The 25,302-nt window shown below is 40.2% G+C and overlaps 1 protein-coding gene across 1 annotated transcript in view; it reads right to left on the bottom strand.

Moving 5' to 3' along the window:
* Positions 1 to 25,297, bottom strand: part of XK (X-linked Kx blood group) — a 48,595-nt gene extending 23,298 nt beyond the window's left edge. The window contains exons 1-2 of the mRNA XM_011941959.1: positions 25,009 to 25,297; positions 16,688 to 16,950 (exon numbers count right to left, since the gene is read on the bottom strand). Of these exons, the coding sequence (XP_011797349.1) occupies positions 16,688 to 16,950; positions 25,009 to 25,253 (508 nt within the window). The 5' untranslated portion in view covers positions 25,254 to 25,297. The remainder of the gene's footprint in view (positions 1 to 16,687; positions 16,951 to 25,008) is intronic.
* Between the last annotated feature and the right edge of the window lie 5 nt (positions 25,298 to 25,302).

The raw sequence follows: 25,302 nt of genomic DNA, 5'->3' as shown, positions 1-25,302 counted from the left end.
AAAACATCTCAAATGATACCCTCACTTTTTTCATCTATGAAATTGAGATTAATTGGCCAGGCGCGGTGGCTCCCACCTATAGTCCCAGCACTTTGGGAGACCCAGGTGGGTGGATCATGAGGTCAGGAGATCAAGAGCATGCTGGCTAACACAGTGAAACCCCGTCTCTACTAAAAAACACAAAAAATTAGCTGGGCGTGGTGGCAGGCACCTGTAGTCCCAGCTACTCGGGAGGTTGAGGGGGGAGAATGGCGTGAACCCGGAAGGCAGAGCTTGCAGTGAGCCGAGATTGCACCACTGCACTCCAGCCTGAGCGACAGAGTGAGACTCTGTCACAAAAAAAATTAAAAAAAGGAAAGAAAAGAAAGAAAGCAATTGAGATTAATTTAACTTCCCTGCCTAACTCACAAAAAATACTTTCCGTGATAGCAGTTAGGTTTTTTTTCAACATTCACTGACCTTACATTGAGCAGTCATGCATGTCAGAACTGGGCATGCACAAACGAGTAAGACAAAGACCCACAGCCACCCAGAGTAGCCTATGATCAATCAGTCTCTCTTTTGCAACAAAAACTTATACTCATTGTGAAAGCATGAAAAACACAGATAAATGGAAAGAAAAAAAGTACCCCATATTCTCGCTATCTCAGGACAACTAATTGATATTCCAGTGTATTTCCCTTCATACTTTCTGAAGTTTTGTGTTTTGTGTTTCTCTGTGTGAGTATACACATGCAAAAAGAGATGATGTTATGCCAAAAGTTTATAAGCTTACATCACGTAAAGCACCACATACAAACATAAAAAGCTATATCTTCAACTCCCTCCTCACAATATTCCTCTATGAATATATGAATTAAAGCTATTATCATTAGATTAGTTCATAAAATACAGTTGGTCCAGAAAACAGACAAAAAATTAAGTAAGGTTTTTTCAGAATCTAGCCAATGTGTCTGGCCAAGGTAGATCTCTGGGCAGCGACCTGATCAAACAGAAGACGATTGCATCAGGTTATCAAAGTTCAGAGAACTGTGGTATAAAATTAGACCTAAGAATCCTAGCCTATTTAGCCTTCCCCCAAATACAGCAGAAGTGAAATTGCAGGAGTGAGCTATTAAGAGCGCTTTCCTAGTAATCCAAGAGTCAATAAACACCTCTGAAATCACTAATTCAAACACCCTATCCTGACCACCACCTTCTACCCATCTGACTTGCTTGCTTAAGAGCTACTACAATTGTTTTTTTTTTTAATTTTTACCAAGTCCTCCAATGAAACAAATCCTCTATTTTCCCACATCCAGCTAAGAATACTTGGTACAAAACTTCATTCATTCTCTTGCACAAACCTCAGACATCCTTACCCTTCAATTCTGTCACATCATCTGTGACTGAAATTGTCCCTGGATGAACCTAGCTTTCTTTTTCACAGCTGCATATGCCTGGCCCACTGTGATTCAAATTATCATCTTTATTTAGATGACTACTCTCAAACTGAAGAGCTTGAGGCAAGCATCTGGGTGCAGGTGGTTCATTTGGGAGGTAAGCCTAGAAAGCAGAATGAAGGAGTTGGGTGGGAAGGGGGAGAGGGGAGGAAGCAAGGCTACTAAAGACTACATTTTTAAACTGGTTACCACTGTGGCAAATGAGGCTCATTCCCACTGGAGATCCACAGAGGATTGTGTAAATTGTACCCCAAATTATCTAAAGGACAGAGAGGCTGAGGTCTTATCCATCAACTACCATCTCCCTTAGTTTGGGGTGGCCCCATGGGCATTACCTTACCCACACTTCTCATCAGTACCTGAGTTGCATTCCCTGCCAGAGGAGAAAGGCCTGTGACAGAAAGGAAGAGAAACACTGCAGTGTGTACTGCAACACATGCTCAAGATAGGATGTTGGCAACGTGCACAGAATCTTTCACCACAGATGCATGGACATATGTCTCAGAGCATCCAAAGCCTGCTATCAGCCTATGTATCTCTCCAGGCTACACAGCCATTCCTGCCTCCATACTAAATCTTAAAAATCTCTTATGGTATGTCTTCTTTTAGATGTCCCACAGACACCTCCAACTAAAAATGACAGAAACTGAGAGGAGTCAGAAACACATCATGGATTTAAACTTTTTGAGAGAATTTGCTGATGGCAACAGCATGGGGCTTCCTCAAATGAGTGATTTTGCCAATGGATGAGGCTGTGAGGAGCCCTGCCAGGCTCTGGAACCCAGGCATCAGCAATTCTTCTTGAATTTGGACATGTCAATTAGACTGACTGTCCCACCCCTAAAGAATCGGTGGCACTCAGGCCTGTGCACCGGCATTTCCGCATTCTGTGGGGCGATGTAACTCCTGTTGTTGTTGTTGGTGGTGGTCTTGTTGCTTTTTCAACTCCAGGATACAGGCTATCTGACAGGTCACTGATACATACTGCAAAATGCATTGTTCAACACAGGTTCAACCGTCTTCCCTCTCAAAATGTCATACAAGAAGTTTTGTTTCCAATCACATACTTATTTTGGTATCTCTAAATAATCCTTAGTTGGTTCTCTTTTATTTTATTTATTTATTTTGTATTTTTAGTAGAGACAGGGGTTTCACCATGTTGGCCAGGCTGGTCTCAAACTCCTGACCTCAGGTAATCCACCCACCTCAGCCTCCCAGAATGTTGAGATTACAGGTGTGAGCCACCATGCCTGGCCATAACATCTGTTCATTTCCTTATGTGTAAACAACAGGTTCACATCTGTATGAGCAACATAATTTTACCCTTTGAAAAATATATTTTAACCACTTTGGAAGTCATAACAAGATGTCCAACTGATTCACCTCTAAGAGTCAGGTAAACATTGCTGACAAGGAAGTGCACCTCGTGAGCAGTTAAACCCTAGGCATGTCCTTTCTTCGCTCTCATAGGTGAATCCAGAACACCAATAGAGCTTTGTTGACACCCTCATTTTCTCATTTGAAATCCTCTCTACAAATTTTGTGTTTCTATTTTGTTCTGGTTCACTTACGACCATTAAGTTATTCCCCCTTACCTTTGAGAGAAATGATTTGCAATCCGATTTTAAGGTCTAACAATCTGGAGATCTAAGTGCATCCATGGTTTAGAGAAATCTAGTCCCTATTGGGTGACGGGCAACGGAAAGTCTGGTTTGTCCCCCTTTTTGTTAGTTTATTTTTCTAAGCTCAAATCACTTAAGAATTTCATGCCCTTTGACAGGAAAATAGCTATTAAAATCTGGACTGGGGAGATTTTCTGATTTTGTGTTCAATCTTGATCCATGCCTGAAATTGAAGAATTGAAGCTACAAACTCTATTTCTATCTGTAGTTCTATATGTCTGTAATATCCTCACTCTGATTGTACGAGTGTATAATGTTTTCCTACCTATGCACAGTATTAATACGTTAGATTATAAAGTCTCCCAAATTAAAGGAGTTCTATTCTGATTGGCATATCTAGACAAATAACTGCTTATATAAATTGAATATAACTAGAATTTCCTAAAATACGCAAATTGTACTATTGATTTTTAAATGTGTTAGTCTAAAAAATATATTATCCTAGAAACCAACTCAAAACCATTTTAAGAATTCAGATTTATATAATTTATGTAACTCTTTGGCAAATAAGACTACTTTAAGATTTTGAGTTTAATGTAAACATCTCTGATTTATCAGTGTCATATTTAATACAAGCATATATTTTTATACTCTTGGGTATGTCTTTCCTAAACTTATACAGCTTTTTGATCAAATGAGCTAGAATTATTCCTGTCAAATATTTAAAATTACTTAAAAACTTAAATCTATTTTTAAGAAACTTGAATCACTGTTCTGATAAATTTGTAGTTCCATAGTAATGAGGTTGTGTAGTATGTTACCTTGAAGAGCATTTCCAAAATCTTTAGATAACTGAAGATCTTGGCTATTCATTGGCTTCCCAGATCATTTCTAAGTAAGACAGAATTCTGAAAAATTGATCAGTAAGCACAGTTTTCATTTATACACCATTGCTTGTTATTCGTACATGCCACAAAGAAGCTTTATCTTTGGGTCTGTAAATGAACATTTTCATTTCTGCCACACTGTGGAATTAAATAAGGGAAGTATGTGGCTGGATAAAGCTCAATGAAGTATATTCATGAGATTGGTTAGGCTGCTAAAATGACAGAAATTCACAGTTATCTACTCCCTGGTTTTCTTTTTGAAATACAAGTGGCTGCTTAAAAGTTATAATTAATACAAGTGGATGAGATTACTAGGAATCTCAAGATAATGAAATTTTTATTATGGGCAAAAATGTATATTTCTGTTCTAAAGAAAAATGACTTGTTCCAGGATGGGAATGAGGAAGAATGGTGAAGGATAAAACCTGAGTGAATAAAGTAAGTTGTAGGAGGTTTGCAGAAAGAGTCTGAAAAGGAACACAATTTTGTGTTAACATTTTGCCAAATCTGGCTCAGTTTTGATGGGTCTATTTGTGAGACTGTCAGAAGTAAATAGTGGGTTATTTAGAAGCAAATATTTCATTGAAACAAATCTAGAATTGGTTTTTCTGTGAAAATGAGTTTTCTTGGAGTATTGGTCTGTTCTTAATAAAAGGTTGTAAAAGATTACTTTTGGCGTGTATTTGTTTCCTGTAACTGCCATAACACATTACCACAAACACCGTGGCTTAAAACAACAAATGTTTGTTGTCTTAAAGTTCTGGAGATCAGAAGTCTGAAATCAGTTTGGCTGGGCTGAAGTCAAGGTGTCAACAGGGGCATGCTCCCTCCAGAGGATCAAGGAGAGAATCCATTTCCTTGCCTTTTCCAGCTTCTACAACTGCATTCCTTGGTTCCTGCCTCTTTCCTCCATCTTCAAAGCCAGCAGTGCAGCATCTTGTTTCACTCCTCACATTGTCTTCTTCCTCTGTGATCAAACCTGCTGCTGCCTCTCCCTTATAAGAACATTTGTCTCGGGCCCACCTGCATGACCTACAATACAATAATCTCCCAACCTCAATCTCTTTATCTGCAAAGTTCTGTTTGCCATATAAAGTGACATATACAGGTTTCAGGGAGTAGAAACTGAATATCTTTGGGGTCATAATTTAGCCTAAAATATTACCTATGTAATCCTGCCCTAAAAGTAGGGATTCTGCATCTTACCACAATAACACTTTTTTCCCCTAACTTTATCATGCCCTTGATTATTCTCTTCAAAAAATAAAATAAAAAAGTTCTCTATTAAGAATGTATTAAGGTCTTTTGTATGTTTATCCAAATATTGCACTGTCACCTTAATTAACAGATAGCCAAGCTACAACCATTCATGTACTCAGCCACCCATGATCCTAACTTAATTCTCAAATCTGCTAGCAATTTTGCCTTTCAAAATAAAATTGAAAAGTTTAAATGAAAATGAAACTCTATAAATCTTTTACACTTAGACTTATCTTTGAGATGTCCAACAGAGTACCTAGAAAATAGGAAAGATTTGTTCTTTCACCTTATAAAAAGACAGATATTAGATAAAATTAGTTTTGCTGCTGTTAGTATTGATGAGTTGCATGGAAAAAAAGTAAAATCATAAGAGGTGGTCTCCAGCCTGGGCAACATAGGTTAGATCCTGTGTCTAAAAAAAAAAAAAAAAAAAATTAGCCAGGCATGGTAGTGTGTACCTGTATTCCCACCTACTTGGGAGGCTCAGTGGGGAGGATGGTTTGAGCCCAGGAGTTTGAGGCTATGGTAAGCCATGATTGTACCACTGCACTCCATCCTGGGTGACAGAGTGAGACCCTGTATAAAAAAAAAAAAAAAAGAAAGAAAAGAAAAAGAAAAAAAAGAAAAGAGGTACTCAGCCTTCCCTAGATAAAATCTGAATATGAAACATATTATTAGTATAAACATTTCAGAAGTTCTAGATTGTATGAGAAGTTCCTAGAGATTTGCCAGTGCCCCCACTGTCCATAGTATGTTTCTAATTATCAGAGTCCTGCTGGTGCTTTCCTTCATGATATTAGGCAACAAAATTATGGTATTAACAGTCATCATTTCAGTAGATTTCTAAAACTATTTAGTCACAACTTTCCTTTTAAGTTTTATGAAGCATCTTCCCTCACGGCTTTTTAAGTTGAGGATGCACATCAAACCTTTTAATGGAGGTTTAGTAAAATACAGATGTCTAGAATCTACCGTAGACTTACTTCAAAATATGATTAATCATTATGCTGACATACTTTTTGTTCAAAACTTTTTTACATTGGCTTTATTATCTTATTTTGTATGTCACAATTTCTTCTTCAGTTGTATTAGTTTTGTTATGTACTTCCACTGGACTTTTCACTTTATCACAAGTCATAAGTGAACCACAGGCACTTTAAGTCTCTATCATCTCCAGATGCTTTTTTTTTTTTTTTTTTTTTTATTCTTGTTGCCCAGGCTGGAGTGCAATGGTGCGACTGCGGCCTACTGCAACCTCCACCTCCCGGGTTCAAGCGATTCTCCTGCCTCAGCCTCCCAAATAGCTGAGATTACAGGCATGTACCACCACGCCCCGCTAATTTTGTGTTTTTAGTAGAGTCAGGGTTTCATCATGTTGGTTAGGCTGGTCTCGAACTCCTGACCTCAGGCTATCCACCTGCCTTGGTCTCCCAAAGTGCTGGGATTACAGGAGTGAGCCACCATGCCCGGACGATACTTTTTTTTTAAGAATTGTGGTCTCACTTTATGGCCTAGGCTAGAGTGCAGTGGTGCAATCGCAGCTCACTGCAGCTCAGAACTCCTTAGCTCAAGAGGGTCTCCGAACTCAGCTCCCCATGTAGCTGGGACTACAGTTACATTCCACCATATCCAGCTAATTTTTAAAATATTTTTGTAGAGACGGAGGTCTCACTATGTTGCCCAGGCTGATCTTGAACTCCTGGCCTCAAAGGTTCCTCTTGCCTCAGCCTTCCAAGTTGCTGGGATTACAGGCATGAGCCAACATGCCTGGCTCTCCAGATAGTTTTTGATTTACACTGATGCTTTCCTAAAGGCCCTACAATCAGCTACAGGAGGGAGATTTTTGTCTTCAGCAAAGATGGATTGTCTTAGAGCACCATGAAAAAGGTCAGTACCTCAAGTACTTCAAACACTAGGCTCTCGAACACAGGCTTCTCATGCCATCACATTGCCACATTTAAGACAATGGTTAGTGGACAGATCAGAATTACCGGAACACGTTAACTGAGACATATTTGTGTTCATAACACAGTTTAACACAATGTCCAGTGGAACAAGACCTAGGTTTGCAAAGCCCAAAGACTTATACTATAAAATCAGCACTTTTCTCCTAACTTGTCTGGCCTTCCCCAAATAAAGCACAAATGAATATTCTTGGGACTGAGTTATTGAGTGCTTCCCAAGAAATCCAAGAGATCCTAACATCTTGGTATTGAAGACTTTAGCTTATTTTTCTCAGAGGAGAACATTAAACACTTTCTCTTTTGAGACCCCTTTTTCAGGATACAGTAGAGGAAGGAACCCCAGGCCATCATTCTACTGTGCTGCCCACTCACCATGTGACTTTACAATAACTGATTACCATCACTGGGCCTCAGTGGCCTCAGCTGTATAATGGAGACCCTAAAAGAATCGTGTCCTCTGAACCCTATGTACCCATTTTCCATAGAAATATTTTGTTAGGAAAAGAGCACAGTCATAATTATACATTTCTAGCTGACCTTTGAAACAATTTTTTCATTTTCCTCACTGGAAAGTGATAGGCCCCCAAGTAAACTACACTGTAGGAGACCAGAACCCAGTTCTGCCTCTTCTTTCAGTATGTTGTCCCTTCTTGTCATGAAGAGTCCCTTTCACAGTTGCCTTGGTGAATTCTTTTTATCCTACATTTCAGAACTCAACAATCTCACATCTGCCACATCTAACATGCCCCACTGATGCTAATTGTTTTCCTTAATGTTTTCTGGTTTAACAGAAGTAGTTCAGCAACATTTTCACCAGTATCATGCTAAAGTCCTAAACATAAGAGGGATAAATCTGTTTTCATGAAGACTCTGAAGGAGAAACAATACCAACTGCAAGTCCTGTTTACTGCTTTTCGTTAGATTTAAAATCTAAATCTAAATCTAAAATCTAAATCTAAAAAGTTTGAGGACTGGTACAATGAACTGTCTGTTACCAGTCAGTTACGGTAAGTATGGACATTGAGAGCTGGCATTAAGGAATCTGTATACATCTGATTTAGCCACATTTAAATTAGTGGGCTCACTTTTTGAACAAGGTATACACCAGTGCAGTTGTTAAACTCGAATGACAAGTCAAATATGAGTGGCATACTAGTAATACAACCACATATCAGTTCACAATGTACTGGAACAAGAAAAACAAGGAAGTTTGCTTGGTCCTAACCCAATGATATTTTGAGAAGCACTGCACAATATACTACTTCATTAAATGAGATTGATTGTTCTGAATACTGTGGACTTGTAATTAATTTACAGTGAGAGTAACAAACTCAAGTATCTCCATTAATCAGACAACTACTATAAATTAATGAAGTGGGTCAAATATAGGACCTCATAGGAAAGCGTATGGAAGGAATGTGGCAAACCAGAGGTCCAGTCTTCATGGAGCAGTAGCTAGTCATCTCTATGTCACTGTAATCATGTATACCCTCATTTCTACTTCTCAAGAGAGCCAGAAATCCAGACTTCCAAGTAAAATGTTATTGATTTTCAAATGCTACCAGTTTATTATTTTTCTTTTAAGATGTCTGCTTAGAACTAGCAAACCTATCCGTCATCCAGATTGAGTTGTAAGATGCCACTTTGTAGACTGTGCTTTAGGAAATAATATATTAGAGATTAGCACTGTCAGGGGTTGTCCTTAGGGCTATGTGGAAGATGTGCCTGTCTAAATCCCAGAAGTCTTTCTTGCCATATCATGTACACTGAACCTCATATTTCGAGGCACCTCATTGTCAAGCTGCTCACCCCACCACTGCGTGATTCCTTATGGACAGCCATGGAGCACTCCCAGCCTTAGCCCAGCTCCTTGCTTCCTCTTCTGTGCATTTGAGCTGCAAGCAGGCCTCTCTCTAGCAACTCCAGGTGGGGAGTCTCCTTCAGCTCATCACTTCATGGTGACAGCGCCCCCTCTCCTGGCCGAAGTGAAACATCTTTGTGTCCAGGACATGGGTTTCTCACAGCCTAGTTTTTAAACACGAGACTGCTATTTACTTCATTCTCGGGACACTACTGTGAATTAGCCAAAGGCCAAGCTGGGTCCTTCTGCTTAGACAGAGGCAGAGACAGGGCGAATCACAAGGCAGGAGGAGCAAAGGGGACACAAAGAGGAAGGGCTCTTCCTCTGCCAGGCACTCTCCTGTCTCTCCACAGGGTTCAGCAGGATGTGGCTCTCACAGCCAGTAGCCCAAGTGCCCAACAGTAACCTGAGAACCAGACCCAGATGCACCCTGGGGAAGCCTGCCTGCGTGTCTGGGGTTAGGGAAGGAGACAGATGCAGCTGTTTATTAGGGGTCACACTGTGCACATCCCAAGTGGACTCAATCTTTGGGTAAACTAAAGATAAGGGACTCTTATTACCGCTGTTTTACACATGAGCAAGCCTGCCCAGCAGGAGTAAATGAAAGTCCAAGATCACATGGTCAGAAAGTGGTGAACTAGGATCTCAAACCCAGGTTGTCTGATCTGTTATTGAATCTGGCCGGGCAGCCTCCTGGCCAGCAGGCAGCAGAATGCGGCCATAGATGATCCAAAGAATGGGTGAAAATCTAAAATATGGACATTCACAGGCAAGGGGACAGATTGCTACAACACTTGATGTGACACCTGTTTTAAACAGTTCAGAGCACAAGTTTTTAAAAGTACAGTACATGCTTTAGAGACCATCACTTGAGACAGAATTACACAGGTTATCTGTATACCTTTGAACCTGTTTTTGGCCACTGATAACTCTATGCTGTTCTATGAAATACATGATCATACACAGATTATTTTTTCTGGGAATGCGATTGATAATTGTGTTTATAATGGAATACATTTACAAATAAGTTTTGTAATATTTTGTAACCATTAAGAACTGATTGGATTGCATGTCCTAGGCCAAAGAGCTTTTATATAATGTTACTACTTAATTTAACAGTGTCCATAAGAGGACAGAAGAATATATTCCAAACAAAGTGTCATAGTGCCAGTTACTAATTCCTGTCTCAAGTCTTTTTTGGAATGAGGCAGGGTACAAATAAATAAATAAAATAACATGACCAAAACTTTTTTTTTTTGCATTTTTCCTTGTGTTTTTCCCATCACTCCTCAATCTCCATGTAAAGCCTGTCCCATGAAGTTCATGCCAGCTAGCATGCAGTGTGCCCCCTCTCCACCCACCCCTGTGGCCACTGCCCTCTGATTTCAGACTTTGCTATTCTGAATAAAGCCTCCCGCACCTCAGTCAGAGTCTGCAGCTCCACCCCAGGTCCCAGCATCAGGTCGGGAATTTATCAAGCCTAGGAGGCCCCCAGCAACTCTCTGGCCTCACAAGGCCTTCCAGTTCAAAGCCAATGAGGAAGTCTCTATATCTTTATCCCCAGTCAGCTCCTCCCACCAGGGCCAGTGCTCTCACCAACACCACTGGAAACTGCCCCTTCTAAAACCACTGATTCAAACACCCCACACTGGCCACACCTTCCACCTATTCAGCTCTCTATGGGATAGCTTCTCCTAGATGTCTCACAGACACCTACAACCCAAAATAAGAGAACCTGAGAGAAGTCAGGGGCACTGTCATTAAAGACTTTAATAGCATGGGCTGATGGCAGCAGCCTGGGGTCTCTCATCTATGGAAATTTTTGAGGCTGGATGAAATTGTTGATGAAGTCCTGCCAGGTTCGGAGACCCAAGCATCCCTCCTTCTCAGGCTGGGGCACCTCATCAACCTGATGGTGGGTACATCCTCCAAGAGGCATCTGAGCTGCTCATCCTTGTGCATGGCCATCTCCATGTGTTCTGGGGTGATGTGCACCCTGCAGCTGTTCTGGGCCTCCTTGCCTGCCTGCTCCAGGATGTTGGCCATCAGATACTAGAGAATAACAGCCAGGAGAACAGGTGTGGATGAGCTCAGGCACTGGGAATACTGACCTTCTCGCAGAAAGCCATCCATGTGGCTAACAGGAAACTGCAGCTAGGCTTTTGCGCAGCAGGGAAGAATCTCCTTTCTAAGACTCCTTTTTGCCCTCACATGGTCTTGGTGAGTTTTGTTTTGATCAGCCCTCGTCGGTTTTCCCACTAGCCTGAGACTCTCCAGGTACCAGTGCTTATTCCCGCCCATTGTGCTCCAGGCCCTCCTTGATCAGGGAGCTGCCTTCATGACAACCTCAACTTTGTGATATTATTAGTGTCCACTAAGCCCTGATCAAGCCTGGCCTCGAAATGTCTCTGACAGGAACCTGCTCACCCTAACAACCGGACCATCTTTTTGAGGAAAGTCTAACTTTATACTTGACTTAAACATTCTAGCAACAACAACAAAAAAAGTGTTTCAGTCAAAACCTTGTTCTGTCTTCAGTACACCAATCCAGGTTCTGTGATTCTAGCTTTGTATTGCCAGTGAGCTCATTTACATTCATCTACAAGCTGTAAGTCACTAACAGACATGCTCAATGTCTTGTACAGTAGAGGTTCAAATGTCACCCCTCTCATGCTGTAATAAAACCAGTTTTACTTCCATTTATATACTCATTTTGATATCTCTAGTCAATATTCCTATATCTGTCCTTTGGGTTATCTTATAAGCTGGTCCAAACATCTGCTTGTTCTCTCATGAGTTAAATAGAATCTTTAAAATATGTTCATTTCTTTAAGCCTGAAACTGAAAGTAAAATATACCTTGCAAACCTGCTACTTCACTACCAAGACAAATGGAGATCCAAGGCTACAACAGTCCATATCAGGAACTGGGAACTATTCTTGACATCTCTCACTGCCTCACCTTCATATCCAATCAATCAACACATTGTTCCACTTACGCATTCTTAATATTGCTCCAATAATCCACTCTAACTATTCCAGTCCAGGCCATTATTCTCACCTTGACAACTATAGTAGCCTACTTCCTAGCCTCTCTGTTTCCTCCTTCACTCTCTTCCAATCCATTTTGCAGAGTAATCAGTTTCTAAAACTAAATTTGATCATGACACTTGTTGCTTAAAACTCATCAGTGCCTTCCCATTGCCTCTGGAATAAAGCTTGAAATCCTGGGATGCTCTTTCCTGATTTTTCTTCATCTGGCTTCTTTTCTTCATCTGGCAGTTTTCAGTTTAAACCTAAGTTTTGGAAACCTTTGTCTCATTTCCCAGACTCAGTTAGACACCCCCCAATATACCCTCAGAGAGGCTACTTATCTTTCACTTTGCAGGATTTAACTTAAGTAAATTATGCATTTGATTAATAATTTGTCTGATGTTTATACATCCTATTCGAAGACGATTGGGGCCTGTCTACCTTATTTACCACTTTATCCTCAGAGACCAGTACAGGGTCTGAAACACAGAACACACCCAAGAAATACCCATTGAGTCCATAAATAAAGTCACACAAACCTAACCTCAAATTCTGGCTCCTCTGGCAGACTATGAGTACAATTTTCCTCCTTTTTTTTTTTTTTTTTTTTTTTATTCTTGTTGTCCTCCCAGGCTCAAGCAATCCTCCTGCCTTATCCTCCCAAGTAGCTGGGACCACAGGCATGCACCACCACTCCTGGCTAATTTTTGTATTTTTTGTAGAGATGGGGTCTCATCATGTTGCCCAGGGTGGTCTCAAACTCCTGGGGTCAAGCGATTTGCCCATCTTGGCTTCCTAAAGTGCTAGGATTACAGGTGTGAGCCACTGTGCCTGGCCCAATTTCCCTCTTTAGTAAGACGGAGATATTATCTACCTCAGGGACACTGTGAAAATGAAACTGAAGAATGCCTATCACTGTACCTGCCACAAATCAAGGGTTCATGAAACAGTCATTTTTACTACCAACATTACCACCTTGAGTGGAATAGAGAAGGGTACTGTGAGGGACAGGCAAGCCAAATGGCAGGCTGCAGGGGCCTTCACAAAGCACAGTAACATTGGTGTGCTCACTTAGGCTTCAGCCCAACCCATCCTCCGAGATCCTCAGACTTGAGCAAGCCCTTGCTGAGAACTGATTAGACTCAGGGAATCTCAGGATGTCCAAACTCACCCAAGACTGAAGCTCACAGACACAGTGTCCATTATTCACTGACTATGAGAAACAAAACTTCCCCATAGCATAAGATTCCATTGATATGAAAGATTCATAATAGTCAAATCTATAGAGACAGGAAGTAGATTAGTAGGTCGCCAGGACTAGGGGCAAGGGAAATGAAGAGTGACTGTTAATGGATAGGGGACTTCTTTTTGGTGTAATGAAAATGTCTAAAATTGTCTAAAACTTTTCGGTGTAACGAAAATGTCTAAAACTAGACAGTGGTGATAATTGTATAATATTGTCAATATACTGAAACCTACTGAATCGTATACTTAAAATGGTGAAATTTATGTTATATAAATTACATTGCAATTGAAGAAAAACAATAACTCTCCAGTGACCATGTAGCTGGCTCTCCCTTCTCTCCCTCACGACAAACTCTGCTAATGCCAAATCCATCAATGTTTGCTCAATGAGCACAGAATCAGAGAGAGAGGAGAGAGTTACAGAATTTGAATGCTGAATAGGGTCAGGTTGTGATGGACTCTATGTCCTTCTGTCAAGAGGGACACATTTCTATTGGTCTGGATTGCATTTAGATGACGTGGCAGACACTGTCAGTTGCCTATTCATTTTCCATTCCTCTCACTATCTTAAGAGAACATGGTTTTGTTATGGGTGGTCATGGGCCCAACCACATGCAGGCCATGACTAGTCTAATCCAATGTTCTCAAACTGTGCTGATAATAAAATCACCTGGAGCCCTTGTTTAAAGAACAAAAGGGAAATAAAAAGAAAAGACATAACTTTGGCTCCCATCCCAGACACAGCAAATCACAGTTTCCAGAGATGAATCCTGGTAATCTATATATTTAACAAGCCCCCAGATAACTCTAATCATCATCAGGGAAGTGTGAGGAATACTGGTCTAAACTGGTGGCAAACATTCCTAGACCTGGCTTTCCTAGCATCCCTTGAAGCTAAATGACTGATCAGTTCTGTTTAGAGACCTAAAGTCATTTCTGTTAGAGAGATTTCTGGAAAAGCTATAGTTTTTAATAAAAGGAGGAAGACAAAGCAAAGTCTATTAGGGAGATTCATGGAAAAGCTATATTCATTAATAAAAAGAGAAAGATATCTACCCTTCCTTCTTCCTGTTTCGAAGGTAGCTATGACGGTTGGAACTCTAGTAGCAACCCAAGCAAAAGGCCAATGGCTTGGCAGGGACATCAACTTTGCCACTATTGAGTAGCTGAAATAATGTCAGCAACTGTCTACTTCCAATATCTAGTTAGATAAGAAAAATAAACTCTAGGTTAACTTTAGAGTTAGGTGTTTGTTCCTTGCACCAAATACATTTCTAACCACATGACAGACACTACCAACATTTGCCTCTGTGACACACCCTAGACCATGCTCCATTCATAAGGGTCTTACCCTTTCCGGGTGAGATAATCCTTCCTTATATATGTTAAGGCAGTGATTGGGGTTAGTCAAGATCTGCATAAGTGGCAGCCATCTATCTTTTTAACAAGACCATGCCCACTTCCTTTTTCCGTAGTTATTTGATTTATCATTTAACTCTCAGAGGACTTATGTTTTTCCAAGTTCTTTTGGGACATTTCGATATCCATTGTGACACTGACATTTTATAAGATAGATCTGATTTTTTCTGAACAGAATTATGTCTGAAAAATTATAACAAGGGTTGGCAAACTTTATTTGTAAAAAGTTAGTAAATATTTTAGACTTTGTGGGCTACATTATGTTTATTGCAACTACTCAACTCTGTTGTTTTAGTCCCAAAACAGTCACAGACCATACGTAAATGAAAGAGCAGGGCTGTGTCCCAATAGAACTTTACTGACAAAAACAGGCAGTGCCCAGATTAGGCCCATGAGATGTAGTTTGCCAACCCCTCAACTGTGAGACAATCGTCACTAAAAAAACTTGAGGAAAAAAGTTGGATCTACCTCTAAAAATCAAATAGGCTATCATCACATCTGATTTCTTGCTCTATCCCTGCCACTTGGAAAAACAATAAACTGGGAAAAAGAGTATAGTGGCATGCAGTTTGGTCAAGACCCATTCCAGTTATAATTCCTTAGGGAGCATGGATGCTGCTTTATTTATTGAGCTTTTACTCCCTACCAAGTGTTGTGGAAAGTATTTCCATATAAATGTTGATCGACTAAGGTTCAAGATCTCTACTTGAGATCCTGACTCATACTTTAAGAAACATAATCAGGCAACCTGGATAAGGGAGATGGCTCTAACATGTAAGTATCCTGTGACTCTGACATGAATTATTACCAGCCAGTCTGAAATATAGGTAGAAAGAGGATAAAACTGAGTGAAGTAAAATAAATAAGAGTCTTTCTTATATTCAATGTTTTCTTAAACATGTATTTTTTCAACTTAAGGCTTTTAAATCATTTTGTATACCCATAATAAAACTTACCATAATGGTTTTCATTCACCCATAATATTAATACTTGGGAGGGTATCCACTTCTCATTTGTAGGCTTTTCAATAAAATCTTGACTCTGATGCAAATAGTGTTGTTTTTTAAACTTAACCAAAATCTGCTCTTAATTTGATGATGTGAGAATAGCCCAAAGGTAGAACATTGTCTTGACTTATAAACTGATATACCTATTACAAATCTAAGAAGACAAGAAAGTGGCCTTGTTCCATTATTCACCACAAAGTTGTTAAGCCAACTGTCTCAACTTGTTGAGAACTAGCACTGAAAGACAGAGTGAAATCCCAAGAGGACCAGCCTCCAATAGCTGTATTTTCAGCCTCTGGTAAACTATATTTTCTAAAAATGGCCACAGTGGTATTTTTGGTCCCACATGATCTTCCAGAACTCTACCATTGCCCAACAAGAGTCAGAGTTGGCTTCCCTCTCCCTTCCCTTGAATCTGGGCACAACTCTTGAGTACTTCAACAATGAGAAGGAAGCAAAAGTGATGTGCCCCAACTCCCAAGCCTGGATCACAAAAGCTGATACGGCTTCCATGTGGCCTTCCCTCATTCTTAGAACACTCACCCTTGGAAGCAGCTACCATGCTCTAAGGAAGCTCAAACTCGCCCACACAGAGAAATCAAATGGAGAAGATCTGAGACTCCCAGCAACAGCCAATATCAAAACATGTGAGCAACAAGACACGTGAATGAAGGGGTCTTGAATAGATTCTAGCCCCCCACCTTTGAGCCACCCTAGCTGATCCTTAGTGGATTACAGATTAGGTAACCCTTTTGAGCCCTGCCTAGAATGCAGAGTCATAAGCAAAATAAATGTTGTTATTTTAACTGAGTTTTGAGCATAGTAACTAGAACATAGATTCAGAATTAAATGCACTTAAGAACAAATTTCCTTTGAAACAAAATAAACTGTATGTTTTGCTTCTCATTTTGATCCCCAAATGCAGGCAGAAATTAAAAATATACGTACTTCTTCCAACAGTGACGTCCTGCTGCATGACACTTATGTACAGCTGTAAGGTCAGCTGGGGGGCTGAGCCCAAGAAAGCCTGGATCACCGATGCCCGGCTGAACGCTGATCGGTGGGTGATTAGCTTGCCTTCTGCCTGGCCCACCTCCTTCTCAATCTCCTCTGAGAGGCCATTTTTTGGCATTTGCCTCTTCTTGGTGATACTGACATAAGGCTCTTCATTGTTGCCTGACTGAAAGTAGATGCAGAAGACTTCAAAACACCTGAAAACAAATCAGCAAGTCATAATAATTAGAGACAGACAGGATTCTGACTTTCCATGCTCATCCTACTTACCTTTAGCCTGATTCTCAAAGCCTTGACTTGGCTACTCTGAACTCTTCTAAGTCACTCTTCTAAATCAACCACTCCAAGGACTAGTTCTCCGTATGCAGTCCTTTTGAGGCTTTCCAAGAGGCCAATGGGAATGAATGAGAACCAAATGAAGAAGTAACACCAAAGGCCACTGAAGCAAGGAAATATCTTAGAGAATGGAAAGTGGTTCCAGCTCCAGGGTCACAGAAATAATGTGCAGTTTTCCTTCCTGACACACACTAGCTGTGTAGCCATAGCCAAGTCACTTACTATCCCCACCCCAGTATATTCCCTCCACTATAAAGCAGATATAATGCCCACTTTGTCATATTGCCGTGAAAAATGATAATACAGTGTGACTGCATGCATGCATGCACACACATGTGTGTGTTCCACATCCAAAAGATGCCCCAAACCACCCCAGTTAAAGCAGAAGCTATGGCTTGGAAATCCTCCAGCACAAGGCAGCTTACCATCTAGCATTTCACTGGGAGACCACGACATGTTACCTATCTCTCTGTTTTCATTAGTCCTTACAGGGCAGGACTAAAGTTAGTCTCACCTAGGGATGGAGACTTAATCAGTGACCTTTCCAGACTGAGAGAATACCTGGCTTTTAACATCTGAATTTCCTCTCTAGGTAAAAATATGGATGCTGAAGCTGGAAGAATACTGAGGTCTGTGATTAACTTTGAAGTACATACACACACACACACACACACACACACACACACGAATTGATAGATGGATAGATATGTGAAACAAAATGTTAATTGTAGAATCTAGGTGGTAAGTACTTGGGCATTCACTATAGAATTCCTTCAACTTTTCTTCTGTGTGTTTGAAAATTTTCATAATAAAATTCTGGTGAAAAATGTGTTTTCCCTAGGAGTAAAAAAAATACTCATGGCCATAGGTTTATAACTTGTTAAAGTACTTTTTGTCCCTCCTCTAACATGCACTTTTATAACAACTTTATGATGCTGCCAGAAGATTTTAATGGCTTCATCTATTTTATTGAATGTTAATGTTATAATGCTAACTTTATACTCTTACCCTGAGGCGACTACAGCAACTGGAATGTATTTACAGTTTGAAATAATAAAACAAAGCTTGACGTAAGAGAGGAAATGCAGGAACCTTTCTGGTGAGTACAAAGTGGACATATTTTGTGATTAATACCATTGTTCATTTGTTGCTAGGAGAAAGAAGGTGCATGGTGTGTGTGGGTGTGTGGGGGTGTTGATTTGTGTACGACATTTTGTCCTGTGGGGTCAAGAACACTTTCATGTATTACATGAAAATATGTAAAACCACACAGACCAGTTTCTTCAGTTGGAAATAACGTCAATGTGAAGTTCAGGCCATGAGTTCAATCCCAAGCATGTCCAATTGAATTTTCTCTGAAGGAAAACTCATATTAATCACTGAAGGCTATATGAGGCCTAGCAACTTCACATTGTTGGACCACTGACCACAACAAAGATTAGAAAACAGAAAGAGGCCGGGCGCGGTGGCTCAAGCCTGTAATCCCAGCACTTTGGGAGGCCAAGACGGGCGGATCACGAGGTCAGGAGATCGAGACCATCCTGGCTAACACAGTGAAACCCCGTCTCTACTAAAAAATGCAAAAAAACTAGCCGGGCGAGGTGGCGGGCGCCTGTAGTCCCAGCTACTTGGGAGGCTGAGGCAGGAGAATGGCGTAAACCCGGGAGGCGCAGCTTGCAGTGAGCCGAGATCTGGCCACTGCACCCCAGCCTGGGCAACAGAGCGAGACTCCGTCTCAAAAAAAAAAAAAAGAGAAAACAGAAAGAACTGTCCGGGTGTGGTGGCTCGCGCCTGTAATCCCAGCACTTTGGGAGGCTGAGGCAGGCGGATCACCTGATGTCAGGAGTTTGAGACCAATCTGGCCAACATGGTGAAACCACGTCTCTACTAAAAATACAAAAATTAGCCAGGCATGGTGGTGCACCCCCGTAGTCCCACCTACTCGGGAGGCTGAGGCAGGAGAATTGCTTGAACACAGGAGGCAGAGATTACAGTGAGCCAAGATTGCACTACCGCACTCCAGCCTGGGTGACAGAGCGAGACTCTCTCAAAAATATAAAACAAAACAAAAACAGAATAAACTGATAATCATCTTTATTCTCATATATGAGATGAATGCAGATGCAGTTTACTAAGTGCTGTGGGGAATGCAGACAGCTGGATACCCCTGCCTCATTTGGGGGCACTCACAATCTAAATGGGATAGTGGGACATATGCACAATAAGAATAATAAATAATGAAAATTAATATTTATATAGCACTTTCAGTTATGCCATTTTATCACGTATGATCTCACTTAGAAGAAAATGTATTGCAACAATTTAAATCATAGCATTATGTATAATGGCAAAATTCTGGGAATACTCTAAAGGTCCCAAAAATGAAATAATAATTAAATAAATCCTAATAATATCAATTCAATGAAACATTATACAGTCCTTAACATCAATGGTATAGAAGTACAAATACCAATATATAATTTTTTTTAAAAAGACAGTCTCACTCTCTCACCCACACTGGAGGGCAGTGGTGTGATCATAGCTCACTGCAGCCTCCAACTGCAGCCTCCAACTGCTGGCCTCAAGGGACCCTCACTCCTGAGCCTCCTACGTAGCTGGGACTCCAGATGCATGCTACTGTGCCCAGCTAATTTTATTTTCTGTGAGGAAACAGTCTCACTATGTTGACCAGGCTACCTATTTTTACCATATTTGGTATGTGAAAGAAGCAAATTACAATAGAATCACATATTTTAAATTACATTTTCTGTAAAAAGAAAATCACATATGTAAAAAATACATACAGATTACACACACATACCCACACATACATATAAACAGTGAAATGTTTCAGCTGGCTCATACTGACTCAGGAGAGCAGACTGTTAAATAGGAATTTTGTGAGCCAGTTGTTAAACAACTGGTAGCTTGATCAATCATGATGGGAATATATGCATTAGAGAAATCAGCAAACACTGAACATCAGGGCTTGTTTTCCCCAAGAGACAGTTTACTAGCATGCCATTATAAAAATATTAGTAAGGATATATAACAAAAGCATTAGGAATTGTTCTCTCTGAGCAGTCAAATGAGAGCTTTTATTTTCCTCATTGTGCAAATCTGTTTTCTGCTCTTCTGTCATTTTAAAAAATGTTTTACTTGCATAATAAAATCAAGCTTAGAGTTTTGAAAGACTAAAACAAACAAATTAAATACCAGCACATGCTAAGAACTGAATGAATGAAATGAGGGTTCAGATGAGAAAGCAATTTTCCTGATGCCAAGGAAGGAGCTGGATGAAACTGGAAGCATTCTGCAGAACTGTAGACAAAGTAAAACTTCCATGGTCATTTGATGGAAATGAAAGAAGGTCCTAAAGCTCAGGTGGAACCTCTTGTAAGCCACTGTTTTTTCCCAGGTGATACATTTGTATTAGCATAGAGTTTTACATGTAGTCATAGATGTTTAATACATTTGTAAAAGGCCCCAAGACCTCCTGCCACTGTAGGTTAGGAAAACTGATAAGAAACAAACTACTATTCTTGCAATTCTGCAAGACTCATCTAATTACTCAAAATCTGTTTTTATTTTTTGGGTTTTTATTTGTTTGTTGCTTGAGAGGTTGGCTGAATAAAGCCAGAAATTAGATACTTTTATCAAAATTGAATACTCAAGGTAGTTTTTCAGTAGCATCTACACCAAGGGAAAGGAAATTTTTTGTGAAGTATTTATAAGAAAGTAAATATTTTATTATTGGCAGGCCATGGTCTCTGTTGCAACTGCTCGATTCTGTCTCTGCAGTGTGAAAGCAGTTGTAGCCAATACATAAACCAGTGAGCAAGGCTGTGTTCCAATAAAACTTTACCTACAAAAACAGGTGATGGGGGTATTAGGCCTCTGGGGTACAGTTTGCTAGCCCCAATGTAGATAATCAGCAAGTTGATCCTTATTTTTTACTTTATCCCATTTTCAAGCCTCATAGCAGAAGGAGCTTATTCCTTAGCTGAAATCATGCATGCTGATGTCAGCATAAATAATCTGTGGTACCAGAGACCCTAATTAAAATACTTTTTCCGAAGAAATACTATAATTTCCAATAAGCCACATTATCTTCACATGACACACATGCTCTGTAAGCCTACACAAAACCCAAATTGGTTAAATAGAAAATGCTGCAAAACCTTTGAAAAGCCACTTGCTTAATCTCACTGAACCTCAATTCCTGGACTGTAAAAATAAGATAATGACAGTTAACTCACAGGGCTTTACCATGGATGAAATTAAACACTGTATATAAAAGTACCTTGCAAATGAAAAAAGAAATTCTCTTCAAATGTAGACTACTAACATTTTAAATTCTTTAAAAAGTTTAATGTAGAAGGATATATTATGGTGAATCATTTTGCAGTATTCTGGAAAGGTTTTGGGAACTTCTTAGGCTTTATTTTATAAATGCAGATTTTTCATGTACCATTTTTTTCCTCACTATACCAGTAATAAAAAAGAGATGAGGGGAATTCCTTGAACTTGTAACTCATTTATATTTATTCCTCCCAATTAATTTATAAAAATTAGCATAAATGTAAAAGAATCATCAACAGAATTTTAAAAATGTTTTTGTGTTTTAGGTAAGAGATCTTTTCCCTGCTCTGGTTTGCTAGAGTATCTACTGCAATGTACAATAAGATTTTCCTTAAAATTATAAATAAATTCAAGGCATTATCCAAAGTTTGTATCATTCAAACTCAGGCTTAATGTGAAAACAATCATAAAAACTGTAACTACCATTTTAAATACAAGACTGATACAAATGAAATATGGTGCTCTCCCTATGTCTCCCTAAAGAAAAGAAGGAGCAAAGCCTAGTTAGTAGTATTTAGCCCAGAATCATTAGTGTAATGTATTGCAGTTTAACTGGGCCATCGTGCTGCATGAACTCAAACGCAGCATCTACCTAGCAAAAACACAAATTTGGCTAATACTCATCCAAAAGCAAGAAGAGTTAAACTGTCAAAAAATAATTTAGAAATATTACTAAATCCAATCCATAAGGAAGGGGGTAAGAATCACCATGACTCTCCTTTGTTTGAGGGAAATAATTTTTATCTTTATGTAAAGTTGATGTCTTAGAGTTAAAACGGAATCAAACAGTCAGCAGGAAGAAATTCCAGTAAGATATTAAGTCAGGCTAATACACAAGAATGAACTGCTTTTCTTTTAATCTGGAAGCTAAGAGACTTGGAACCACATTTTGTGTATCTCAGTAAGGTCATGGGTCCAATATCTCCTTGAAATAAATCAGCTGCATTAGAATCAGTGACTCCTTGTTGATGGAAGGGGTTTGCCTGTTGTTTTGTTTTTTATTTTTTCTTTTGTTTTTGCTCCAAGAAGACAATGGCCCATTCAGAACTTTCTGGAAATAGGTATTTTTATAGTGTTGAAACTTTATATATAGATGAGAAGTTATCTCTTCAAAGCACCAAAAGTTTTCTTTCCTTAATAAAGTTAAAATATTTTTACTGTAAAAACTGAAAAATATAGAAAAATATATAATTGTTTTATTATATGGTTTTATATATTTTCCAGAATATTAAAATCACTCATAACCCCACTATTCAGAAATTATTATTCTTAACATCTTGGTATGTTTTCTTGAGTTCAGGTTTATACTTGTCGTCTTGTTTTTATGTATATTATGTTATTAGCTTTGTCTTGGGTTACTCTTCGTGTTTAGAAACACTTTAAATAGCAGCAGTGATAGGGTATTATCATTTACTTGGATCGCCAAGATGACCAAACTTTTTCTTAATTTATAATGGAACTACTAATAGAATGTACTACACAGTCCTCTGCTTTCTTCCACTGAGCATAGGGAATATAATTAGCTCTTTTTAAGGAGGCTTGAGAACATAGTGTGAGGCCTCACTTTCCTCACCTACAAGATGGGGACAATTACATCTATGTCATGGCGAGGATTCAATGAATTGAGGGATGTAAGTACATATCAAACCATCTAGCACAAGAAGCTTTTGAGAAATGTCAGTTCCCCTTTTTCCTGTTACTCCACTTAAACATTATCTGTTTTCTTCTCACAGATAATGTTAAGAAATGATAAGTGCCCTGCCCAAAGTCAGATCACACTTATTTTACTGAGCGGGAATATAGTCTGGATCACAGGGCTTACCTGGCTAGAAAGGACTAACTCTCTCCTCACTAAATGGCTCCAGGTTGCAGGACTTCTAAAACTCCCCTCCCTTCCTTTCTTTTTCCCCAGACTCTTCCCCAGCTATCAGGAAGTCAGCAGCAACCTCCCACTTCTGCCAGTGTACCTGTTTATTTTCCTTTCTAGGATTCTGCAGCTTCTGGAGGCTGAGAAACTTGTTCACCAAGTTTGCTGTGACTGTGTGTAAACTACAAGTCAGTAGTTTGTGTGTCAGCTGGAACAGTTTTCTTTAATATGAGGTGCAAAAATTTTATGGCCAGGCGTAGCAGCTCACGCCTGTAATTCCAGCACCTTGGGAGGCCTGGGCAGGAGGATCATTTGAGCTCAGGAGTTCCAGACCATCCTGGGCAACATAGGGAGAACTTTAGGAGGCCCAGGCGGGAGGATCACTGGAGCCCAGGAGTTCGAGACCAGCCTGGGCAACATAGGGAGACTCTTTCTCTACAAAAAAAACAAAAAAAAACAAAAAAAGAAAGAAAAAGAAAAGAAAATTAGCCAGGCATGATGGCGCTTGCCTGTAGTCCTAGCTCCTCTGGAGACTGAGGCAGGAGTATCACTTGAGCCCAGGAGGTGGAGGATGCAATGAGCTATGATCTTGCTACTGCACTCCAGCCTGACTGATAGAGCAAGACCTTTTCTCAAAAAAAAAAATTATAACTTTGTAAAATTCATCTTGCTTCTCGATATGTGTATGCGTGTGTGTGTGTGTGTATGTGAGAGAGAGAGAGAGAGAGAGAGAGATTTCCTGGTAGGAAAGATCCTTAGCTAGCTGAATTTTCTGGCAGCTGAGGTGTCTCTCTGGCCTTTTCATCTCTTCAAATTCCTCTGTCGCCTATGTCCAAAATTCAGTATTATAAACTTATTTCTAATCCAAATGGACGGGCTTTGTTTTGCTTTTCCTATAGAGATGAAAGGTACTAAAACAACACATTTTAAACTCCCTAGCTAAGCCAGTCTGTTTTATAACAATATATTTCTACTTGCTTTGTGTTAATAAAAATTAATTTCCAGAAATGTCACTAACAGTTTTTCTTTACTTAACACATAGCAAGTTTTGTCTTCATGGTGCATGTGTACCAGCTTTAACGGCTACGTTTATAAGTTCGCCAGGGCCGGAAGACATTTCTAGAACCCCATATGTTTCCATATCCCATAATATTCATTACGCCACCAAGAGAAAAGAGTGGTGCATGGATTTCTTGACTTCCCTATGAGAATTAAATATTTTTAAAGCTTTTAGAAAAGTGCTTGGCACACAGTAAGCTCCATGCTTGATAAAATTAAATCACCTGTACATGCTGTCCCCATAACCACAGCTTAGAACACACTTCCCAAGGGTTTGTGACCACAAAAGCCAATCCTGTCAGAGCCTACTTGACCCCAGAGAAACCAATGTCTTTAATGAGGTTGAAGCACAAGAAACTGCCATTTTTGTTGGTCAATCTCAGTTGAATGTTGGCTATTTCATTTGATGGAACCTAACAGGAATTCAGTGTGCCCCAGCTTTATAACCAGTATGCGATGATTCGTCCCATTCCTGACTGGAATAATGGGGCTGAGGGGCATGGCAGACCGGCTTGGGGCCCAGCCACCTGTCTACCCAGGAAAACCGCCTCCCTCCATTCGAGCAGGTCCAGGGATCAGGCCACAGGACCGGGGCTGCGGCCTGGGGCTGGCTCTGGGTTTCTGCACGCACCTGAAAAGGGGCCCAAGTTGCAGCAGGTGCAGCAGCAGTACGAGCGGGCGGTCGCGGCTGAGGTCGCGGTGTACGAAGAGGAGCGTGAGCTGCACGAGCGCGCAAGGCAGTAGCGAGAAAAGCAACGTCAGCGCCTGCCACATGCGGTCCCCGCCCGAGCGGTAGGTGCTGCTCAGGCTGAGCGCCGCCGTTGTCTCGGCCACGAACAGGAACACGGACGGCAGCACCGAGGCCGGGAATTTCATCTCCGCGCGTCAGCGGCTCTCACCGGGGACGGACGCAGTGGCGGTGGCT

The sequence above is a fragment of the Colobus angolensis genome, unplaced genomic scaffold (assembly GCF_000951035.1).
Source record: "Colobus angolensis palliatus isolate OR3802 unplaced genomic scaffold, Cang.pa_1.0 Scaffold103, whole genome shotgun sequence".
Lineage (NCBI taxonomy): Eukaryota > Metazoa > Chordata > Mammalia > Primates > Cercopithecidae > Colobus > Colobus angolensis.
Note: the sequence above shows the minus strand (reverse complement) of the source record. Positions and strands in the feature narration are given on the sequence as shown.